This window comes from Chamaea fasciata, unplaced genomic scaffold (genome assembly GCF_029207755.1).
Source record: "Chamaea fasciata isolate MVZ Bird 193981 ecotype frontalis unplaced genomic scaffold, bChaFas1.0.hap1 SCAF_17, whole genome shotgun sequence".
Taxonomy (NCBI): Eukaryota; Metazoa; Chordata; class Aves; order Passeriformes; family Sylviidae; genus Chamaea; species Chamaea fasciata.
The window spans coordinates 7,037,645-7,058,715 of record NW_027094102.1 but is presented as its reverse complement, the minus strand read 5'-3'; the positions used below and the strand labels follow the sequence as shown (position 1 = coordinate 7,058,715).

The 21,071-nt window shown below is 46.7% G+C and overlaps 2 protein-coding genes across 3 annotated transcripts; one reads left to right on the top strand and one right to left on the bottom strand.

Annotated features, from left to right (window-relative positions):
* Positions 1-746: 746 nt before the first annotated feature.
* On the bottom strand, positions 747-13,305 carry ARFRP1 (ADP ribosylation factor related protein 1). 2 transcript variants are annotated; one of them, XM_066199116.1, is made up of 8 exons: positions 13,224-13,305; positions 12,144-12,243; positions 11,679-11,766; positions 11,140-11,222; positions 10,431-10,512; positions 10,200-10,270; positions 3,194-3,294; positions 747-1,687 (listed from the first exon to the last, which is right to left on the bottom strand). In XM_066199116.1, exons 2-8 carry the CDS (start codon positions 12,234-12,236, stop codon positions 1,600-1,602), a joined length of 606 nt encoding a protein of 201 aa, XP_066055213.1. In that variant the 5' UTR covers positions 12,237-12,243; positions 13,224-13,305; the 3' UTR covers positions 747-1,599. The 2 variants fall into 2 exon arrangements, with proteins under 2 accessions (XP_066055213.1, XP_066055214.1); XM_066199117.1 differs by lacking the exon at positions 13,224-13,305 and adding an exon at positions 13,104-13,195.
* A 171-nt stretch (positions 13,306-13,476) lies between these two features.
* Positions 13,477-21,059, top strand: ZGPAT (zinc finger CCCH-type and G-patch domain containing). Its single transcript, XM_066198931.1, has 6 exons — positions 13,477-14,534; positions 15,192-15,325; positions 16,037-16,195; positions 17,220-17,351; positions 18,070-18,481; positions 18,924-21,059. The coding sequence occupies exons 1-6, from the start codon at positions 13,885-13,887 to the stop codon at positions 19,060-19,062; spliced, it is 1,626 nt and encodes a 541-aa protein (XP_066055028.1). The 5' UTR covers positions 13,477-13,884; the 3' UTR covers positions 19,063-21,059.
* The last annotated feature ends 12 nt before the right edge of the window (positions 21,060-21,071 follow it).

Here is a 21,071-nt window from a genome sequence, read left to right as displayed (position 1 = left end):
GAGCCCAGTGAGAGAGATGCTCCTGATAATCAAAGGCCATTGGTTCTCCAAAACTTTAGCACTCTTGAAAATCTCAGCCCTGCATCCCATGCAGCACCCAACAAAAGTGCCACTTCCTACAGTGGGTGAGTGATTTCCAAGGGATCCTCCACATTCACAGAACACACAAGAAATACGACTGGGTCACTAGGTCTGAAGGAGCCTTACTTCTCTTACTGAGAAGCAAAGACTCTGCTCTTCAGTTTGCAATTATTTCCACTGACTTCACGAACTTAATGACACAGCCCAGCTGTGAGAATAATATTCTCTCTCAAAAAACATCTGCAATGAGTTTCACACAGAAAATTTAGCAGAAATTTCTTTGACAGATGCCGACTAATAGACTTTAAACAAATACTATGGACTGGTTCAAGTACAGCTTGAAAAATGGCCCCCTCATTATGTCAGCAAATAGCACAGAACATTCACCAGTGCCAGGAGTAAATAAAACAGCAGAGGAGGGATACCCATTGCCAAACCACCATGAAATTCACATAAATACTCGTATTCAGGGAAATGATAGTGATATATCAGCAGATCTGTCTTAGTAGGTGATGTAAGCACAGAGCACTGTTTGTCTTTTGAGTGCTGCCTTTCTCTTTTTTCCCACATTTAAAAAAAAAAAACAAACAACCCAAAACAAAATAAAAAAACCCCTAAGGGCTAAGTACTGCTATTCCCAAATACCACTGTTTCAGCCAGGGAAGTTCAAATAAGTAGGAAGCTTTATTGCATACTGATTTCTCCCTGCCTAGAGGTTGGTTTCAGCTTGAAAAGATCACAGAGAGGGCCTTGAATCACTCCAGTTACAGAAGATCCAAATCACTCTTAGGATTAAAGAGAAAGCACAGAGACTGGCAGTCAGAGCAAGGCAGTGCTTCTGGAATCCGTGTCCTGGTAGGAATATCCATTTCAACCAGAGCAGCTGGATTTGACAAGGCCTTTTCCAGCCTTAACAAATCCATGATCCAATGACCACCATGTAGTTGCTGGTTTCCACATCTGCTTTTACCACAGGTCAAGGTTATGAATCAACACCCCCAGTGAAAATCAAGTTCTAATCAACGCTGTCTCTCCCCACTACACAAACAGCAGCATAACAGGGCCAGTAACACCCTGCAGGAACACGGGGCTGGAGCAGCAAGGACCTTTGCAGTTAGGAGGAACAGCCATTCCCCAGGCTGTTCCTCCCCTTCCACATTCACCTAAACATTTCCTTCAGGAATTCCTTCATGTCACCGGCCTCCAGCCTGTCACACTATCAAATCAGGAATCACAAAGGAAGATAGTAGAAAATTGAGTCCTTTGCATTGGCAACAACATGTAGGTTGCTACATAGGATGCTCTGAGGCCAATGACAATACTTTATGTAAGAGATTCCCACCCCCCACCCAGTTGGAATCCTTGGCTCGAGTCTTTTTTTAGACAGAGAAAGAGAGTAATTGTCTCCAAACTCAGGAAAGAATCAGGTGTAATAGGAATCCAGTGGATCACCTTCTTTAAAGGGAACACAAAAGTGTGTGGAAAGAGACTGTCCATTGCTTGGCTGGCTCAGAGTTCCTACGTGATGTCCTTCTTCCTCGGGGGGCGGTGGATGTTCCTCACCACACACTTCACCATCCATTCAATTCCTTCATTCACCCCTTTGCTAAGGAAATAAGACAAGCAGACAAGGTTTTAAATTTAACCAACAACAAGAAGCAACCAAGAACAGAAACATGGATCATATAGGCCCTAAATGAGGCTGGCTAGCTAAATCAATAGCCCTTACACGAGGAAGGGGAAGGGCTCTAGTCATCCCACAATTATTTGTTGGTATTTCTGTATTATTTCTCATGCAGGCAAACAATAAGAACCTCATTTCTTTTATCTCAGCAATATATACCTCCAGCCTTTATTTTTCTGGTGTCTGTGCGAGACTACACCCAACTTAGTCACCAACTCTGTGGAAATCTTGGTATGAACAAGCAACAAACCCACCTGACAGCTGGTTTGAGGTTATTTTGCCACAAACCTCACACTTGCAACCCTGGTTCCAGCTTTCTGTAATCATCTGTGCTTGGGCTGCCAAGTAAGTCACCACCTTGCTGGTCTGCACAGCTTCCCAGCCATGACTTCCATGAGTTACTTATTCTTTTAGTGCAAGCTCAAACTGGAATTTTGAGAGGAAATTCCATACAAATCAAAACTAGAAATGTTTGTACAAAAAAACCCACAACTGAAAAGGTTGTTTTTCATAAGGTTATTATCTAATACTTCTCTTCCAGTCAGTGCTTGAACATTGTTCTTGTGGTCATTCACCTGCTTAATGCCATGTGATTTGCAGCAATGCAGACAACAGATTTTTTTCACAGTTCAAGAAGTTTTTGTTATCCTTTGCAGTAGCTTGTATGATAACGCAGAAAAAAATTCAAAGCTCTAGATTCAGCCCAGACAGTAATTCAGCCAGGAGTGCTTCCACCATCTGGAACAAAACTTTTGACTTATGCCAAGTAGCACTTTCCACTTAAAGAACAGAAAGTACAAGGAACCAAAGTGCTCCAAGTCTTGATGCACAATAATGATGTTGAGCTATCAAGAATCCAGTGGGTTGGTCAAGGTCATGGCAGCAGCTGTGTAAGCCTAATTTAGGGTCTGTTTTAGACATTAAATTTTAAACCACAAGCATCCCCATGTAAGAAGACTCCTGGAGACTGTGATATCATCCCCATCACAAAGCTCATCTGGGTGTCAAAGCATATGGAAGAAGAATCATAATTCTGGCAGCCAAAGTGAAGCACCACGCATTTCTCTGGCAGAGGCATCAACAGTTTTCAACTGACTTCTAACCTAAAAGCCAGGAGCTGCAGCAAACCAACATCTGCAAGGATTATTGTGTAAGGAACAAGGGATGATACATACAGGACAACAAATACGCCTCCAAGTCCCACTGCTCTCAGCCAGCAGTACATTTCCACTGTGTTTTACAGGCAGGATTTACAGACGAAGTTACCGAGCAGGTCCAAGTCCAAGGTTCTGGAACAAGTGTCTGCGAGTGCTGGAAGGAAGCACAGCTCCCTTTCAAGGCTTAATAACTCCTGTAGTGCTGCTCTGTGTGTGACATCCCACAGCTGCTCAGCCAACCAGTTCTCAGTCTACCCCTTCTCATACTCACCCAGTAAGGGCTGAGCAGGCTTGTGTCAGGCAGTCTCTCTTCCCAATTTTGTTAATGCAGTCACTAAATGCCGTCTTGATATCAGGTATTGACAGACAAGTCTGCAAAGGAAACCAAAGTAGAGCTTGTTTGTGCTACAAGACATGGTGACCTTCTTCCACAATGAATCATACCATGACTGCAGTCCTGCTTCAGTCAGGATGGCAATGCTGTGAAGTTAAAACCACTCACCCACCAACCGAACAAATTCATCTCTTTGCACTCCAAAGAAATGAACGTATTCTTTTTTCACCAAAGAGAATGTTGTTTGCTGACAGTACACACAAACTGCTTCACCTCCCTGATCCATAATCTGTACAGTTCTAAACAAATAGTCCTGAAAATGAGCACAACCTGCACCCTCCAAGGATACCTCTTCCAAGCTGCTCAACAGCTTGTATTTACCAGGACACAAGAGCTTTAGTATTTACGAAGTCTTTTGACACAGTGTCCCTGCCACAAGCCCAGATGACTCTTTGCCAGTGTCCTGGGCACTCTCACATAATAAGTTGTGATTTTTCCACAGTTCTCAGCACATTCCTTGGCAGTACAGCCATGCCCCACCAGCACTTGCCTGTTTGCATTCAGAGAACACACTGGCAGCACTGAATGCAGCACGTTTTCTGACGCCTGATGTCACTGTGCTCTTGACCCCCAGCAGGTCCTGAGCTTCAGTGAGGCTGCCAGGAGGCTGCTGGGAATAACATCACAAATCATAACCCCCCAGTAAAACACCAGATTACTTTCCTCACATAAATCACGGTGTCGCCACAAAAAGCTACAACAAAAGCAAACCTGCCCAACTAAAGTCTGGACTTGCACCTCCCTGAGCACTCAGCGCTCATTTTTTGCTCAGAAGCCTTGGACAAGCCATTTAAGCACTTCAGCTGGACACGAGCCCACCTTTCCTCCTCTCTGCAAAGACATTCTGGACCTTCAACAAGCCTCAAATACGTGTTTCGAACCTTCCGTCGGGCCCACATACGTGTTTTGGACAAATGTTTACAGAAATGCCAAACTGGACCCTTGTGAGTCCTGAGGATGGGCCAAGTGGACCTAAACTCTGAGAGAACAGAAATATGAAAATCAATGTTTCCAGCCATCCATTTGCAAAACACTGATTTTGGAGAAATTAAACAAAGGAAATTTTTGTGGATAACAGAAGTAGATTTCATGCTTATACATAGGAAGGGATCTTAAGAAATGGCTTGCAAGGAGTTTAACAACACCCAATTCCCCCAGTGCCCTTGACTCCACTAACTGTGCAACTTTTGATGACTGTACTTTCTTATGACCTCAGCTGCATTTAAAACTTGCCCTTTCAATCAATGACCTGGAAACTATCCAAAACCGTTACTGATGTCATTCCATAAAGGCCTCAACAATTTAGGTCAGAACTTCTGACATGTGAAAACCGTACAGCTCATACAGATGAGCTGTCAGCCACAGGATAAACAGTTAATCTTAAAAAAACCAACAACAATTACTAACTTTAGAGGGAGTCAGACTGGACTTGGGAGCTGGAATTCAAATCAGTAGGTCTGGAAGATGGGCAAGAGATTACAACCAACCAACCATTCTCTACTGGTTTGGTGTCTACTGCCCAGTAAGAAAGGCAGGTCCAAATGCCTCCCAGTTTAACCCAAAGCTCTGGACAAGTCAATTACCCAACAACTGGGAAGGACAAGGAGCTGCATGTCAGTAATTTGAACTATTTTTCACATCTTTGTTTTTTTCAGTCAGTGATACTTGGCAGCAGGAAGGTTAAATCTCAAGGCAGCTGAAATTGAGCAAATGTTTCTTGAAATATACATTAAGCTTCTCAGAGTTTAATAACATTGTATAATGATACACTTTTGAGTATATCCTTTCTTCTTCTTGAGTCTACCCTTTCCTTCTCCTTTTCTGAATGATGATACATTTAAAAGTATTTTTAAATAAATCAGATTAAGTGTTTAAGATACAAAGTAACAACAGAGAGCACAGTCAGGCTGTCCTTGATTCCTCAACTTCTACTTGCACAGGCAACAAAGCAATCAGAAAATGAACTTTCCAACACCACCAGCAGACCAGGACACCTGCACATACCCAGCAGCACACAGAACCCACATCCTTCACCTTGCCCATCCCTGAAGCCCTTAAGAGTCCCCTTTTCCCAGTGCAGCTGACAATTACAGCCATTTTTATCTCCCAGTATAAACCACTGTTATAACTTCCCTTTTCCACCTTCTGGTGGAGCTGTGGCCTGCCCCACCTTCCACAGAACTGCCCAGCCATGGCTTTCCATGGAAATCTGGATCAGAAAGAGTTTTGCTTCTGCGGAGACTTTGCACCGTTCGCATTGTCACAGCAGGATGCCCCTGCATCACCAATCCTGGTTTGAGGAGCATTATTTTCCCCTTGGGATGAAGTAGAGCAGCACAGCAGAGGGGTAACACCACACTATCAATGCCTTGTTTTAGTGTTCCAGGGAAAGCCATGAACTGGAATCCCATGTGACAGCAGGGCATGAGGCAGACTATCCATCACTTCAGCAAGGGGCATCTGAGCTTCTCACGCACAAGGGAAAATGTCAGCTGTGGCTTTCAAGTTCCCCTTCTACCCAGTGACATTACAAAATATTTGTTTACAGATCTGTTTTGTTTCTCAGCTGCAAACATATAACCCAAAGACAAAGAAGGGAAGCTGGACCTGTGATCACATCAACAGTGGTCCATTAAATAACACAATCCAGTGACCTTTCAGGTATGCTGTTATATCCCCCAGTTCACAGGAACCTCACACAACACATGACGAACCAGATTTCCAACCCAGCTTCCCCAAAATAATTCACTCTAAAACATCTTTTGATGAAGGCTCCTCCAGGCATAATCTAGCCGGGACTGAACCAAATTCCTCCTATGAAGGGTTCAGAATAGCATTACCCAAAGTAAAAATCAGCAATGGCACACCTAAAAATCTATCAAACAGCAAGGCAAGTTTTAGCCAAAAAAAGGTTGCACTGTAGAGCCTTTGCCCATTTCCCAAATCCACTGGAGCAAAGACAATGCTGCTGCCAGGTCTCCTGTCAGGACACAACTGGAAGCATGGATAAAACCTCAAGCAGAGGCTCTTCAGTCATCTCAAGAGTAATCAACCATCAGAATGGAACTAAAAGAGAAGCAACAGCAAGGTGGATTGCCTAAATAAAACTATATCACAAAAAGTCTGACTCACCTGACCTCTGCTGTGGGGCTACCCTTTTTACAAGTTTGTTTTAAATTAGAATTTAAGCTGCTTTAAAATTAAAGATGGAATAGTATAGCCTCAATTTAAACAATTTTATTTAAATTAAAACTAATTTTACAGGGAAGCTGAGGTAGGTCTTCAGTTGGAAACTAGAATGGCTTTCATGCAGAAGGTCTGTTTTCCAACAACTGTGTGGAAATGAGTATTCTGCTACACACCATGACTCTTTGTGTTTTCCAAAGGCACAAGGAGGCTTTTTAACATTCTGGAGATTTTACTTGGGTTTTGTAACCGAAAAAAAAAAAAAAAAAAAAGAAAAAAGAAATGTTTCTTCTATTCCATCTATTGAAACCCGGTTAGGGAGATTTTTCTTTATCTGTTGTAACTCCAGAAGGGAGAAGGTAACTGCCTTCTCTAATAACAAACCAGCTGTTGAAAACAGAGTGGGGTAGTGTTGCTTATCTTTGCTCAGTGGGGCAGTGTTGGTTATCATCTCTGCTCAGTGGGGCAGTGCTGCTTAGCTCTGTTCACTCTTCCACCACCCCCATGAGGATATCTTCTGTTAATGGACCATTAAAGCTCACCAATGGCACGACACATTACATCATACTATTGTAAGGTACTCTACCCAGGGAGGAGGAGCCAAACCATCTCCACCTAGATAAAAGGAGCCACAAGTGTCACCAGACATTCCAGTGTTCCCACAGGACTCCCAAAGGAAGACTGGACCCATCGCTGGACCCTTGGCTCCACAGCACCATCTCTACTCCAACAGAATCACATCTGCCACCCCAGGAGGGCTTACTGTGGACAGCTTCCAACACCCTGACCAACAGGGCATCAGGTTGTATTTCTGACTCTGTCAGGGTTTTCTAGGATTTCTTGTTCATTTGTTTGCTTGCTTATTCTCCTGTACTACAACATTTGTATTTTTTATATCCCTAGTAAAGAACTGCTATACCTATTCCCAAAATCTTTGTTTGACAGCCTTTTAATTGCAAATTTATAATAATTTGGAAAAAGGTGGGAGGCTTACATTCCAAGGGAGACTCCAATCTTCCCTGGCAGACACCTGTCTATTTAAACCAAAACAAGATTTCAAATTAAATTTCCAAAATTTATCTTTAGATGGGTATGGCAACATTTCCTCCCAGATATGGGTCATCATACAGCACTCAGTAATTTTCAGATTTTTAAATTTCAGATGCTGTTTTTGACAGGTCATGATTTTCCAGAATTTTCAATAGTGTTGCATAATAAGCCATTATATCCTCAATTGTTACAGTTCATTGTAAAACTTAGAAATATATACCTTGTGTAAACCTTTCAACAGCTGCATTCACATCAAAACAACAAGTATCAATTCTTATTTTGCCGTTTCTTTCTGCAATAAGCCGTATTTTCAGAAGTGGCATTCCGAGTTCACAGGAATTAGTAGATATTAGGTATTTTATTTCTCCTACAAACCAATAGTTCCTTTAAAAACCTAAACAAATTCCTTCCTCCAATATACACTGGACTCAGTTTTTAAATTATTTATAAAATAATTCAGTTTTGAAGCCTGTGCTGAATATAGAGCATTCTCCTGATACCATAAAATATCACATTTAGTATTGTGAGAATTAGAATTGGTGTTTTGCAGTCAATTACCATATTTTATCCCCTGGAATGACCAAATACCACTCATGCTTGGCAGTGCTGAGAGGACACAATGTACCCTGGGGTTCACAGCACAGTTCTTAACACTCTGCAATTTCAGGTTGCATCAGCACTTTTGTTATCTTAACAGAATGTAAACTTAAAAACCAAACAATGTCAGATGTACTATTTCTGATGTATTTGATCACAAGCCTTCTGCTGGCCTCTACAGACATCAAGAATTACCCTTCATCTCCAAATACCAGCAAGGTTAAGATACCACTTATCCTGCCTTATCATGGTTCAGGACAGAGGGATGCTGGTTAGAATTTCCTACTACAGTTTTATGTCTGGAGATCCAGAGCAGAAAAATCTCTGCCAATTATCAGTTTTACTCCAGAGGTCTTCCATTCTGCTAAATCAGGGGAAGAGAAACAGGCTACTGAGTTTTCTCAACCTTGTTTAAGTGAACATCAGTAATTACTGAAAAATAAGCTATAAGGCTCTCAGTGATCTGTTAATAGCATTGATGTCTCTTTGCTGGGTCCATACCCAAGACCATTCTGTAGGAGTGGACCTCTAAATATCCAGTGCAGGTATTTCCTACAAACAGGCAGACTTCCAGTGGGCTAAGTTTTGCTAATCTCTTGTAGCTCTACAACTGCATGAAGCACCAGGTCTGTGGGCTGGTCTTGGACCCTCCAGAGGGGGCAAGAAGTCAGACTTTTTTTTGAAAGCCTGTTCCAAATACCTATTTCTAGTAATTTAAAGAAGCCCATTTGTTTAATTATTTGTCTTTAGAATGGGTAGAGTGTCAGAAGAGCCAGCGTCTGCAGCCTGTAATAAAATATGCATATGCAACCAAAAGAGAAACTGGAACAACTTTCCAGGTCACTGCTTGGAGCTTATCCTCAACAGGTCAAGGCAAGAGTGCAGGCTGCTCCCTACAGAAAAGCTGTGGGCTTGCACAGAAATATGAGAGTCAATATTCTGGTTTCCACTGAAGGAAACCCACATTTCCCCATATTCCAGAGACCACAGCAAAGTCAAGACCATAAACCAGGAGTTCAGTCTCGATCTCATGCTTTTACATGGAATTACATTTCTCTTATTTCTAAGACTAGGTAGTCTAGATAATCTAGATGAATTTGATCATCCAAAAACCAATCTGTGCTATACTCATGAAGTGTAACCAAATCCTCCCTTAAAGCCAGGTGACTTCTATGGAAGTCTCACGTGTTTCCACAAGCGCAATCGTTCGGACAAGTGTAAAGTTCAGAGGAAGAACCTGAGAAATATTGGCATCCTTTGGAACAGAGACTGATCCCAGCTGCCAGGGCTGGTGCTCCAAATCCTACTGGAAGCCTCTGGCTCCATCTAGAGACGAGCCATTGGAGCTGCAGTCCTGGAATTCCAGGTACAATTTCCAGGAGGAAAACACGAAAAACACCACGATCACCTTGGGCACTCTCTTCTCTTTTTTCCATGCTGGGGGAGATAAGGATGGCCCGGGATGTGTCACCTAAACACTGCACCACCCACGAACTGTCAAACCCAAACCAAGAGCTTTACAGTTCTGAATACACTGGAAAGAATTCAAATTATATTATCAGAAAAGAGCATTCCTTGCCAGTCACTGCTGTCACTGGTGGAATGCTCTACAACAAACAAGTGTTGTATTGAACAGATCTTATCCAGTTATGGGGAAAGGATGATCTGCTTCACATACATCTGTTGCGCTCTTCCTGGGTTTTAAAAGAGCAGCATAAACAAAGTGCACTAAACATTGTTTTTCTGAATAAACAGGAAAAAACAGCACCAATATGGCCAGTCACGGTACAAGAAAAACCCACCATAGCTTTGCAGTTTGTTCTGCCTACACAAAGAGTTCAAAACAATGTGCCTGTAGGAAGCTCATTCATGGCATGGAAAAGGGCTGGAGGAGAAAGGAAAAAAATACAACGAAATTCAAAGCAAGTATTTCCAGTGTTGGGAAAGTACCACAGGATCGGCTCAGGACTGTAGAACAAATTTAACATGAATGCAGAGTTCACCTTTCCAAGGCTTATTTGCTCATTTATGTAAATCCTCCATATTTTACCTCTACGTCCTGCTTGTTGGCCAACACCAGAATAGGAACCCCTTCCAGAGCTTCACTGGTAATCATCTTCTCTACAAAGGACAGAAACAAAACCAGGTTTAGCCAGCTCTGGAAGTTGTACAAATGCCTGGCACAGATTATCTGGACAGAGGGATGAAGCCAGAGGCTCCTTCTTGCATTAGTTTCATTTGATAGAACCTTTCAGGTCTATTTTGTTCACATTGTACTTACCAAAAGCTCTTTTGGACTCAGAGAGCCTCTCCTCATCAGTGGAGTCAATAACATAGATCACCCCGTGAGATTCAGCATAGTACTGGAAGGAGAACACAGATATTGGTGTCAATCCACTAGGATTGCTTTTTCCTTTCCTGATTTTATTTTAATTTGGTACAGTTTTGGTACATGTGGAGGAGATCAACCAGTTAGAGGCAGTTGTACCCACAGTGTGCCTGGACAGAATGGAGGCACAGAGCCTGTGCTGCCTGTTCTGTCTGCAGGCCTGATCAACACACCAGCTGGAAAAGCTCACCTGCGTCCCCCAAAGCTTATCTCTACAGCACAACCCCAGATCTGGGTTGGTAATTGCTGTCTGTAACCAATAATGCAAATATTAAGCACAGAAATAGTGGAATCTCTGAAGAAGTGTTAATGTTAAATACTGGGGTTACCAATAAGCCTGTGTGATTACCAAATGATGTAGTGGTTCAGTCCTAAAAGAGAAAAAAACAGTTCTAAAAGAAATCATGGAATCACAGGATGGTTTGTGCTGGAAAGGGCCAACCATCCCATTCCAACCCCCTGCCAGGAGCAGGGACACCTCCCACTCTGATCAGAATCAGAGCTCCATCCACACTGGCTCTGAACACTTACAGGGATGGGGCAGGCACAGCTTCTCTGGGCAAGTTATATAAATCAAATCAAACAAAACCACATCTCTAACCTTGTCCCAGAGCGACTGCAGCTCCTCCTGCCCGCCAAGGTCCCAGAACATCAGCCGAGTTTTGCCAACATCAATAGTTCCAACTAGAAGGAAGGAAGGAAGGGCAGTCCAATGAAAACTGTGGGTGCTGTAAAGCACAGACACCTGCACTCAGAAATCTGGGGTGGGACAGGCTTGTAGGGGAGCAAATCACAGGCAGCAGCTACTTGTGACCACAGAGCAAAACCTGCACAGAGTGATCACAGCGAAGTATCAGTGCAAATAATTCCAGAACTGGGCCAAGGAATGAACTCCGGGGAAATATAGTTTGAGGACAGCACTGATATAGGATACCTGGAGTTTTAATACTTCAAGAGTTTCTCCTCCTAAGCTAAGAAAGTCTATTTTATTTTCTAGAAAAAGAACTGGGCAATTGGGAGATACAATCTCTGCATCCAGGAACTATTCTGCCCTTCTGAAATCATAAACATTTCAAACAAAAACCAGCTGTTGTCTAACTGTGCAAGAAAGCTGAAAAAATTCCATGTGGATTTACTTACTGTTTAAGCCTACAGTGGTTGTGATTTTGGACAAACTCATCCCTTTGTAGTTCTTGTTAAATCGGGTTTTAGTTTGTTCAAGGAAGGTCTGAAAAAGAATAAGACAAAGCATTTGCTGTCAAACATTTTACTGGCTGGGGCAATCCTACCCCAAACCTGCCTTTTCATTTCTGCACAATCCTGCTAGAGCAGATACTGCCCTACCTAATTCTGGACACATCACTCTTCTTGCTCTCTATTTTAGAAAGGAAAGAAGGGATTGTAGATGATTATGGGATTACCAAAGCCTCAGCCACATCCCTGAAAGCTTGTACTAAATTTAGGTAATGAGGAAAAAAGTTGATTGGTGTGACATCACTAAAGTAACTCAGAACACAGCTGTTGTAAGACCCTTGTTGGAAGCTTTATCCCTGGAGGATGTTTAGGATTGTGTGTGCCCTCCACAGAATGATAAACAGCACTTACAGTTTTACCAGCATTGTCCAAACCCAGGATCAGGACACAGTACTCATCCCTCTGGAACATGTATTTATAGAGCCCTGAGAGCAGCGTATACATCCTGCTCCTGCAACAAATGCCAGGAAATCAATTAACAAACAGGTCATTCCCAAAAGCCTCTCGTGCCACAATGCAAGTTCTTCCCAACGCCAGGCAAATAAACGATGTCACTCTTTTATGAGTAACTCTCATATTTAGGCAATCCCAGCAATAATCACAAATCTAAGAGAGATCATGAAAATAGCTCAAGATCAAATTTGGGATTTAAAGGGGAACTGAGGAAGGACTTGACCACCTCTTGCAGTAAATACAAGACCCACAGAAGATGAAGTGAACTTCATACAAATACAAAGAACAGGTATTTTGAGCAAGAATCTACAGAAGCTCACACCTGTTTTTCGTGGTGCTGGATTTGCACACACAGGGCAGAGCAGCTTTGCTGGGATGCAGGAGACGCCGGCACCAAGTGCTGCAGCTGACTCACAGGCCATTGCAACACCCCTTCTGCTCAAACACAGATAAAGGGAACCTCGAGGCAGGGCCTATGAGGCAGCTGCCTCTAAGCAAGTGCGTGGTTAAATAACCACTTTGAAGCCAAACACCATTACCTAAAGGGAAATAAAAGTGTTCCAAAGCAGGGATCGGGGGTTTCACTGTAAGGGAGGACAGGGCACTAAGGGCTTCAATCCCACCGGTACCGGGGCCACTCTTCGGCCCCGGCTGTGCGGGAGCGGGGGCTCCTGCCGTCCCCCGGGGAGCAGCCGGGCCGCAGGCTGGGGAGAGCCCCGGCCCGCTCCCCTTTCGGGACAGCCACTGATCCCCTCAGCCTGCTCCTCCCTAACCCGGGAGATCCTCCCGGACCCGGGAGATCCGGCCCTTTCCTTCCCTGCCACAGCCAGTGACGCTGAAGGGGAACACCGGCCCTACCGCCATTTCCCTCGAACGGCCCAGCGCCACGTCCCGGATCAGCGACAGGTCCTGGCCCCAAGCTCCCGAGCGCAGCGGGCGAGGAAAAGAGCCCCGAGTCCGAGGCCCGCGGCCCCTCACCTGGTCCCGGTGCCGGTGTCAGCGCTGGAGCCGCAGCCGCCTCTCACGACTCTCCAGCGCCACCGGCCGCGGCCATTCCGCGCCCCGGCCTCTGGGAAATGTAGTCCTGTAGCCGCTGTGATGGCCGCGCAGAGGGGGCCCTTGGACTACAACTCCCGGAATGCCCCGCGGTGCCGGCCTCCCGGGGACCCCGGGTGCCGAGCGGGTGACGCGTTGGCGAGCGCAGCCGGAAGTGGGGACGCTGCGGCCGGAAGAGGGCGTGTCATGGCGGGTGTCATGGAGGCAGCGCGCAGGGGCTGGGGCGGCTGAGGGCTCAGTGGGGCCGCCGAGGTGGCAGCGGCGGTTCAGGGAGGTGTTGCAGTTCTGGGGCTGAGGGAGCGCCCAGGCTGCGGGAGGAGCGGTGCCGTGCGAGGGCCCGGTGGGCGACAGTGGACTCCGTGGCGGGGCTCGGCAGGGTCAGGCCCTGCCTCTCCCGTCTCCTCTTGCCGCCTGTTTCCAGCAGGAGCACCGCTCTGGTGATTTCCGAGGGGAAGAGCGGGACGGCGGGTAGATGTCGCTTCTGCGGGCGAGGACTTGTTATCTAAAACTGCTTGAGTGAACTCTGAATGTGTTTTGAGTTCGTGGAGAGGACGCGGGCAGAAGCGCCTTTCCTGTGCTGACAATGGATGAAGAGAGTCTGGAGGCAGCGATCCAGACCTACAACGCCCAGCTGCAGCAGGTGGAGCTGGCGCTGGGGGCGGGCCAGGATCCATCGCAGCAGTCGGACCTGATCCAGCTGCAGGAGGATTTGAAGCAGCTCATAGAACTGACCGAGTCGAGCCTGGTGGCTGTGAAAAAGAGCAAACTTCTGGCCACTTTGGACACGGATGCCTCCTCCTCCTCCCCAGCGGGTCTCCCAGGGCAGGATTCCCACCTGGAGGGCTCTGCCCAAGATGAGGAATACGCTGCTTTTAAGGAAGCCATTGCTGGGCTTGGAACAGATGAGGAGCCTCCAGCTGATGACAACAAGATCCCCTCAGAGAGAGAGGGAGAAGCTGGGGATAAAACCAAATCAAAGTGCAGTGAGGAGGAGGAGGAGTCTGAGAGAGAGGAGGAGGAGGAGGAGGAGGAGTTGAGTGGGATGAAGGTTAAAGCCCCCTATTACAGCTCCTGGGGGACGCTGGAGTACCACAATGCCATGATTGTGGGGACAGAGGAGCTGGAGGATGGCAGTGCAGGGGTCAGGGTGCTCTATCTGTACCCCACCCACAAGTCCCTGAAGCCCTGCCCGTTCTTCCTGGATGACAAGTGCAGATTTAAGGAGAACTGTCGGTAAAGAGAGAGGGAGTGGGAGGGGCCTTGTCTTTCAGAGGGATAAACCTCCTCCTAAATTGCCCTGTGTGGCTTTCTCACCCAGAGAAATTGTGCCTTGATGTTTTTAAAATGCACTGTAGTGAGCAGTGGCATCAGTTTGGCTGTTTTCTATAGCTGGTGCACAGATGAAATGGAAAATCCTGTGTGAAAGCTGCAGAGATGTTACATAACTGAGTGGATAAATTAACAACTGATGGAGTATTTTAAAACAAAATGCCCAAGTCCGTGGATAATGCACACATTCCAGTTGCACAGAGAGGTTGTATAGGCTCTGGTTTTGGGGATCTTCACCAGGATCAACCTCAGTGGTCTGTGGAGGTGCTGGACTGGAGCCCTGCCTGTCTCTGCTCCTGTCTATCCCCAAAGCCATGAACTTTTTAATTTGCTGTGTCACTAGCAAGGAAGTCTAATTCTCTGGCAGAGGATGCATTCTTTGTCCCATGACATAAATAACGTGTTAAAGGTGAAACATGAACAACCTTATAACTGCAACAGCACGTGGTCAGACTTCCCTAATTGTGGTGAAGGTTCCTCACCGCTGACACTCGTGTGTGCTTTTCTTTTGGGGAAGGGAGGGATTTCCATTTGAAAGCTCCTGTTCCTCCTTCCCTGCAGGTTTTCCCATGGGCAGGTGGTGTCCGTGGAGGAGCTCCAGCCGTTCCAGGAGCCCGACCTGAGCAGCCTGGGCGTGGGCTCGGCCTGCCTGGCCAAGCACAGCGATGGCATCTGGTACACGGCCAAAATCACCGGTGAGGGGGGCAGGGCCTTTCCCGGGGCCCGGGGGGAAGGTGGAGGCTGAGGTTAATGTGGATCGAAAATTTGCCTCTGTGGTTAATGACAGAAAAACATAAATTATGTGGCTGCTGCCCTGAACTCAAAATCTTGACATAGCTGGGGAAACAGTCCGAGTTTTGTCAGGCTAGAGGGAAACAGGACATACAAAGAGAATGTGGAAAGGAAATGACTACGAGGTCATTAACTGCTCCAGGGAAGAGGGAGGGACTGCAGGAATTTACATGTGTAGTAGGTGAGAATTGCAATAATCTGGTCTTGTTTAAACAAAAACCAGGGGAACTGGCCCTGCCCAGCAGCTGCTGATACAGGCCTCCCTCTGTCCTGGGAAGAGAGAGGGTTTATTCCCTCTTTCCATCTTTCTTTTAACTGTTATTAAGTCAGAAGTGAGCAAGTCTAACTTCTTTTTAATTCCATTTCTCAGCATCCCAGCTTTCTTGATCTGTAGAGATAAAATTTTTGGGTATCAACACAGGCATTGTGGAAATAGCTTTTCATTGCAGTGGGCACTTCTCCCTCCCAGACAAAAATAAAAATCACAGATTCAACCCACAATTTTTTATAACTGTTCCTTGGGCGTCTCCCCTGTCCTGTGTCATTCTGCTGGAGCTGACTGTGGTTTAGCTCTCTGTGTGCTGGAGCTCCTGTCCTTGCTGTTCCCTCTGTAGATGTGGACAGTGGTTACTACACGGTGAAATTTGACTCCCTGCTTCTCAAGGAGGCCGTGGTGGAAGGGGACAGTGTCATTCCACCCCTGAGGAGTGAAGATGCTGCTGAATCTGGCGAGTCTGATGAGGACAGTGTGGATGACTCTGGTTATGCCAAAGGTAAGGGAGTGGGGAGAATTTGAGCAAAAGTAACTTCGGGTTTTGTTCTGCTTTTCTCTGGGGCTGGCTGACTGTCCTAGAGCTCTCACTCTGAGTGTCTCACCTCTGACAAAAGAGCAGTTGATCTGCTCTTGTGTTCCTGAAAGACTGAGAGCAGTAATTGGCTCTTATGCTATAACTGCAAACTAAAATCTTCGTTTTTTGCAAATCCCTGGGTTAATGAAGGCTGGAGCTTTCCATGAGAACTTCCCACATGTGGAAGAAGAGGGTGTGATATTTTAGAGTTCCAAGCTCTGAGCCTGTTTCTTACATGTCTGGCTGAGATGAGTTAATAAGTGAATCAGATTTTCTCATCCCTGGGAGCTCCATGACCCAGCAGCGTGAGACCCAAGGAAATGGAAGTGTTGGCTCCTTCCAGTGCCTCAGTGAGGCTGCAGGAACCATGCCGTCCCTGTTTTACTGCTGAAAGGTGACACAGAGAATGCCCAAGTGACTTCCTGGAAGTTGCACAGGCAGCTCTGTCCCTCTGGTGGTGCCACAGCTGCATCACAGGGACAAAGTCGTGTCCTAGAGCTCTTTACGTTTAACCTAACAGAGATTATTGGATCCAAATAACACAAAATTAATGCTGTGGCCTGGAGGAGCCTTATACCAGAAACAGGAGCTGGAGGCACAGGATAAGTATTAGGTGCTAATACTGAGCTCAAGTCTACTGAGATGTGTACATTAGTCTGTATTATCACCCTGGAAGGAAGGAAGGAAAAGAATCATCAAACTCCTCGGTGATTCTGCCTGGAACTGGGAGGTTGTATGTGCATTAGATCAAGTGAAATGTCACATTTCAGTCATTCTCTGTGCAGTGTTCGTGGAAGGTGACAATTCAGTGGGAGCTAAGTAAGGCTGGAGAAGTGACCAAATGTCTTTAGGGCTGGAGAAGTGAATTGTACTGTCCTGTGAGGGATGCCCCACGCAGCAGCTTTATTCACAATTCCTGTTTTACTGATTCTTCTCTTCTGTACCACAGTGATAGATTCAGGGGTTCCAGAGAACGGGGAGTGGACCCCTGCCTGCAGCTCCTCTTTCGGTGGCTGGGAGGCCCATACTCGTGGCATTGGCTCCAAACTGCTTGTTCAGATGGGATATGAGTTTGGAAAAGGTAAGGGGAGAGGGTGGTCCTGGGGCTGTTAAGAAAAACCCAAGATTTTGGTTGAAGCCAGAACTTTGCTGTGCTGAAAGGCTAGTTGGCTGAGGCTCAAGCAATGTGATAGATCACAGCAGTGTTGGAGGGAAGAGGGATGAGTTATTTCATGGAAGTACAGGCATGTGGGGCACCAGCCCCTGTATGGTAATGGCAAACAGTGGAGGCACTTGGAAGCATGGTCAAATCCATGATCAAAGCCGTGAGAACGTTGTGGAGTGTTCAAAAGCTGGAGGTGGAAGGGAGCTGATCTGCAAAACTTCTGATGTCTGTGTTAATGCATCTCCTGGCCTGGACACAGACTTCAAAGCCTGCTGAACTTGCTGCTCCCACCCAAATTGCATCGAGCCTTGGGGGCTCTGGGAGGGCCTCTGTGTCTCCGGTTCTCCCAGAGGAACCAAACCAGTTTTAAGCTGAACCTGGCTTGAGAAGCTGAGCATGAACCTGGTTTCACAGAAACCGGCCTGATGGATGGCCTGGGGCTTGGAATCACTAATCTCCTGCTGTGGAAGGCTGCTGGCCTGGCCTTTACTGGTCCCCTTGGCTTGGACAGAAGTTCAGCTTTCGGTACCTCAAAAGCCTCTTTGCTTGTTTTAAGCTTGTGACTGTCAATGTAGCTCGTGGTGGGAGGTGACTCGGAGAGGGGATGCTGTAATCACTCGGAGTCTCTCCTCAGGCTTAGGGAAGAATGGCGAGGGCAGAGTGGAGCCAGTGCAGGCTGTGGTGCTTCCTCGAGGGAAGTCCCTGGACCAATGTGCTGAGGTGCTTCAGAAGAAGAAGCAGGGGAAGCTGGAGCCAGGCAAAGCGAGGAAATGCCGAGCAAAGGGAAGCAGCTCTGGACAGGCGGGCGGCCGTAAGGCCCCGCGCAACGTGTTTGACTTCCTGAACGAGAAACTGCGTGGGAAGAGCGCCGGGGACAAGGTTGGGGGGGTGGCTCTGCCCCAGAGGAACAGCAAAGAGATCTACCACGCCAGCAAGAGCACCAAGAAGGCCCTGAGTGTCAGTCTCTTCCAGACCACGGAGAAGATTGAGCAGACACAGAGGGATATCAGGGGAATCCAGCAGGCCCTGGCGCGCAACATCGGGCGGTAGGAAAACGTTCTTTGGGGTCAGGGTTTTGGTGCTTCTGGGGAGGGGTGGGCTTGAAAGGAGATATGGAAGGAACAAGTGAAATATATCTGGATGGCACTTAAGGGGAAGTGGAGAAGAGAGTTCAGTGTGTGCTTCAGACCAGAGTGGACACTGGCAAATATGTCTGGAGTCGTTTGGCTAGAATTCAGGATGTGGCAAAGAGAGTAGCATTCTGAGGAAAGGTGCTGGAGTCCTTCTTGTCCCCATCTCTGCAGCATTGCTGTTGAGCATCCCAGGAGGACATCCTCTAGCCCAGATAGTGCTGAGCATCAAGTTATTCCTGGCTTTCAGCAGGTCCCTTGGGCTAATCCTACAGGAATGGGCAAACCCTCCTGGGATGGAAGAAGCCTTTGATTTTACCATGCAGAATGACATTGCCACTGTGCTTTCTGCTTTCAGGCACAGCATTGCTACAGCTCAGCTGGAGGAGAAGCTGGCTGATGCTCACAAGCAGCTGGGGCAGCTGCAGGCCCAGGAAGCCAGGCTGCAGCGGGAGCAGAAGAAAGCAGACACCCACAAGAAGATGACTGAGTTCTAGGTGCTGAGGAAGGTGTTGGACTGCAGGAGTTGTCCTTCTGGTGCTCCTGGCCTCAGAGCCTCGATGAGCTGTCCTGCTCTGCTGGGCCTCAGGCTGCCCAGACTAAAACTGGGTGAAAAAGCAGCAGTTTCTGGATGCCTCTGAGCTCTTCTGGGTGGGGGAGGAGTGCACATCCGTCCAGCCCTGAAAGCATTCAGTGAGCTGGGCCTTGGATGAGGCCTAGCTACAAAGAATACAATTCTCTGCTCTCTTGCACACTTCTTTCCTTCACTTTCCCTGCAGTAGCAGCTCCATCCAGAGTCTGTGGGTGCTCAGGTGATAACTGCTGGCTACAAACCAGCTGAGGGGGCTTGGACAGCCCCACATCCTGCCATTTAACTGTGGCTTCTTTCTGTGGCCACCTGCCAGGCACAGGTGTCCCAACCATGGCTGGGTGAAAACATCAAAGGTCAAGTGCTTTAGCTGCTCTCTGCCTTCTGGTTTTTACTATGGGATTTATCTGAGAACTCCTTTTTTGGGGGGGAGCAGTTCTTTGTAGCCCTAGTGTAAGGAAGAGACAGAAAACTGAGAGGTGGGAACCAGCAGCCTGGAGCATCAGATTTCAGCAGTTTGACTCTAAGAGTATCCCAGGCCATGCTGTAGCCAAACTCACTGGCTTGGCATGGAAAGCTGCCTGGTTCCACAAGTAGAGTGCCATAGCTGGGGGAATAAGCCAGCAAGCATAACAGAATTCCCAAACCTCCTATCCAGGAACAGCTCCACAGGGAACCTTGTGATTTTTGCCACCATTAGTTGGGTTTTTCTGTCCAAGGTGGCTTACTGAGCACAGGTCCTTCTACTAAAAAACCTCAGGACCCAGATCCAGGTTGGACTGGGCCCTGGATGGACACAAAGAGCAGGATCTGTATGAGCCCAGTGTGCAGCCTGCAGTGGGAGAGCATGGGGCTGGGCTGGAAGCAGGCCAGGCAAGCCAAATGCCCTTCCTTGGAGCGTGGAAAGAGTTTTGGACAGGAATGATGTCCTCTCCCTGTGGTTACATTCTGTGTTGGTGGTGGCCAGTGCTTGCCTCAGAGGAGATGCTGGTTTCATCATCTGGTGGGATTTCTGCATTGTAAAGGCTTAGAAAAAAAAAAGTTTGCAATTCATGCCAGTATCTTAAGGACACCAATTTTTTTTTATTATTTTTTTTATTTAAGGAACCAATTTCCTTTTATTCTGTGAGTCACTTTTCTAATGAAAAGGTTCCTGTAGTACCCTGTTTTTTATCTATCCCTAAGAACAGATTAAAATCAAGCTGTCAGCCTGGGCAGGGCTGTGCCTGCTTGCAGGGTCGGGCTGCCAAACGAACAAGAAAATCAGAGACTGAAGGAGATATGATCAGAGCTGTTCAGGTCGTGTGGGATTTCACATTGCTGCAGACACACCTCAGAAACGCAGCGAGACAGCAAAACCAAACAAGATGAACATCTTCAGGAAACCGGTGGGAGTGAGTCTGTGCTCCTGAAGAGCACCTGGATCCTGCTGTGATCCTCGTGGATGAGGCAGCTGTCATGGGCTGCCTCGGGCACTTCAACATCCATCAGTTCCTATTGGAATTGGCTGTACTGTCCTCATTGTTCTGAATTCGTGTTCTCCACACACGGGGCTCAGCTCAAGGGTTTAACAATGGCCCTTCCCTCACAAATGACTCTCTGTTTCTCACACTTGAGTGCTGAGTGGTGACGAGGATTAATCTGCCCAGTTTAGCATGGATGCTCACTGAAGTGGCCCGTGACTGGAGAGCTGAGCTGGGCAGAGAAAATTTTGGGGGTTTATTTTGTGCTCTGAGACTGTTTAACATCATCATCTCTTTAAGAACTGGGTGTGTGAGCCCTGTATCTTAGCTAATTCCTATTGTGACCCTTCCTTGGGATCTTCACAGCCTATTCCAGCGGCTGCCACCTCCCACCCAGCGCTCTTCACGTCCCTGACGAATAAAACTGGTGTTTCTTTTTCCCTCTCCTTGTAAG

Excerpts from the sequence above, each read along its gene's own strand:
- ZGPAT (XM_066198931.1), top strand. The coding sequence starts at position 13,885 with ATGGATGAAGAGAGTCTGGAGGCAGCGATCCAGACCTACAACGCCCAG. Across the intron at positions 14,535-15,191 it reads AGATTTAAGGAGAACTGTCG|GTTTTCCCATGGGCAGGTGG; the intron begins GTAAAGAGAGAG and ends CCTTCCCTGCAG. Across the intron at positions 18,482-18,923 it reads CTGGCGCGCAACATCGGGCG|GCACAGCATTGCTACAGCTC; the intron begins GTAGGAAAACGT and ends TTCTGCTTTCAG.
- ARFRP1 (XM_066199116.1), bottom strand. The coding sequence starts at position 12,236 with ATGTATACGCTGCTCTCAGGGCTCTATAAATACATGTTCCAGAGGGAT. Across the intron at positions 3,295-10,199 it reads CCAACAAGCAGGACGTAGAG|ACTTGTCTGTCAATACCTGA; the intron begins GTAAAATATGGA and ends TTTCCTTTGCAG. Across the intron at positions 1,688-3,193 it reads GCCTGCTCAGCCCTTACTGG|CAAAGGGGTGAATGAAGGAA; the intron begins GTGAGTATGAGA and ends TTATTTCCTTAG.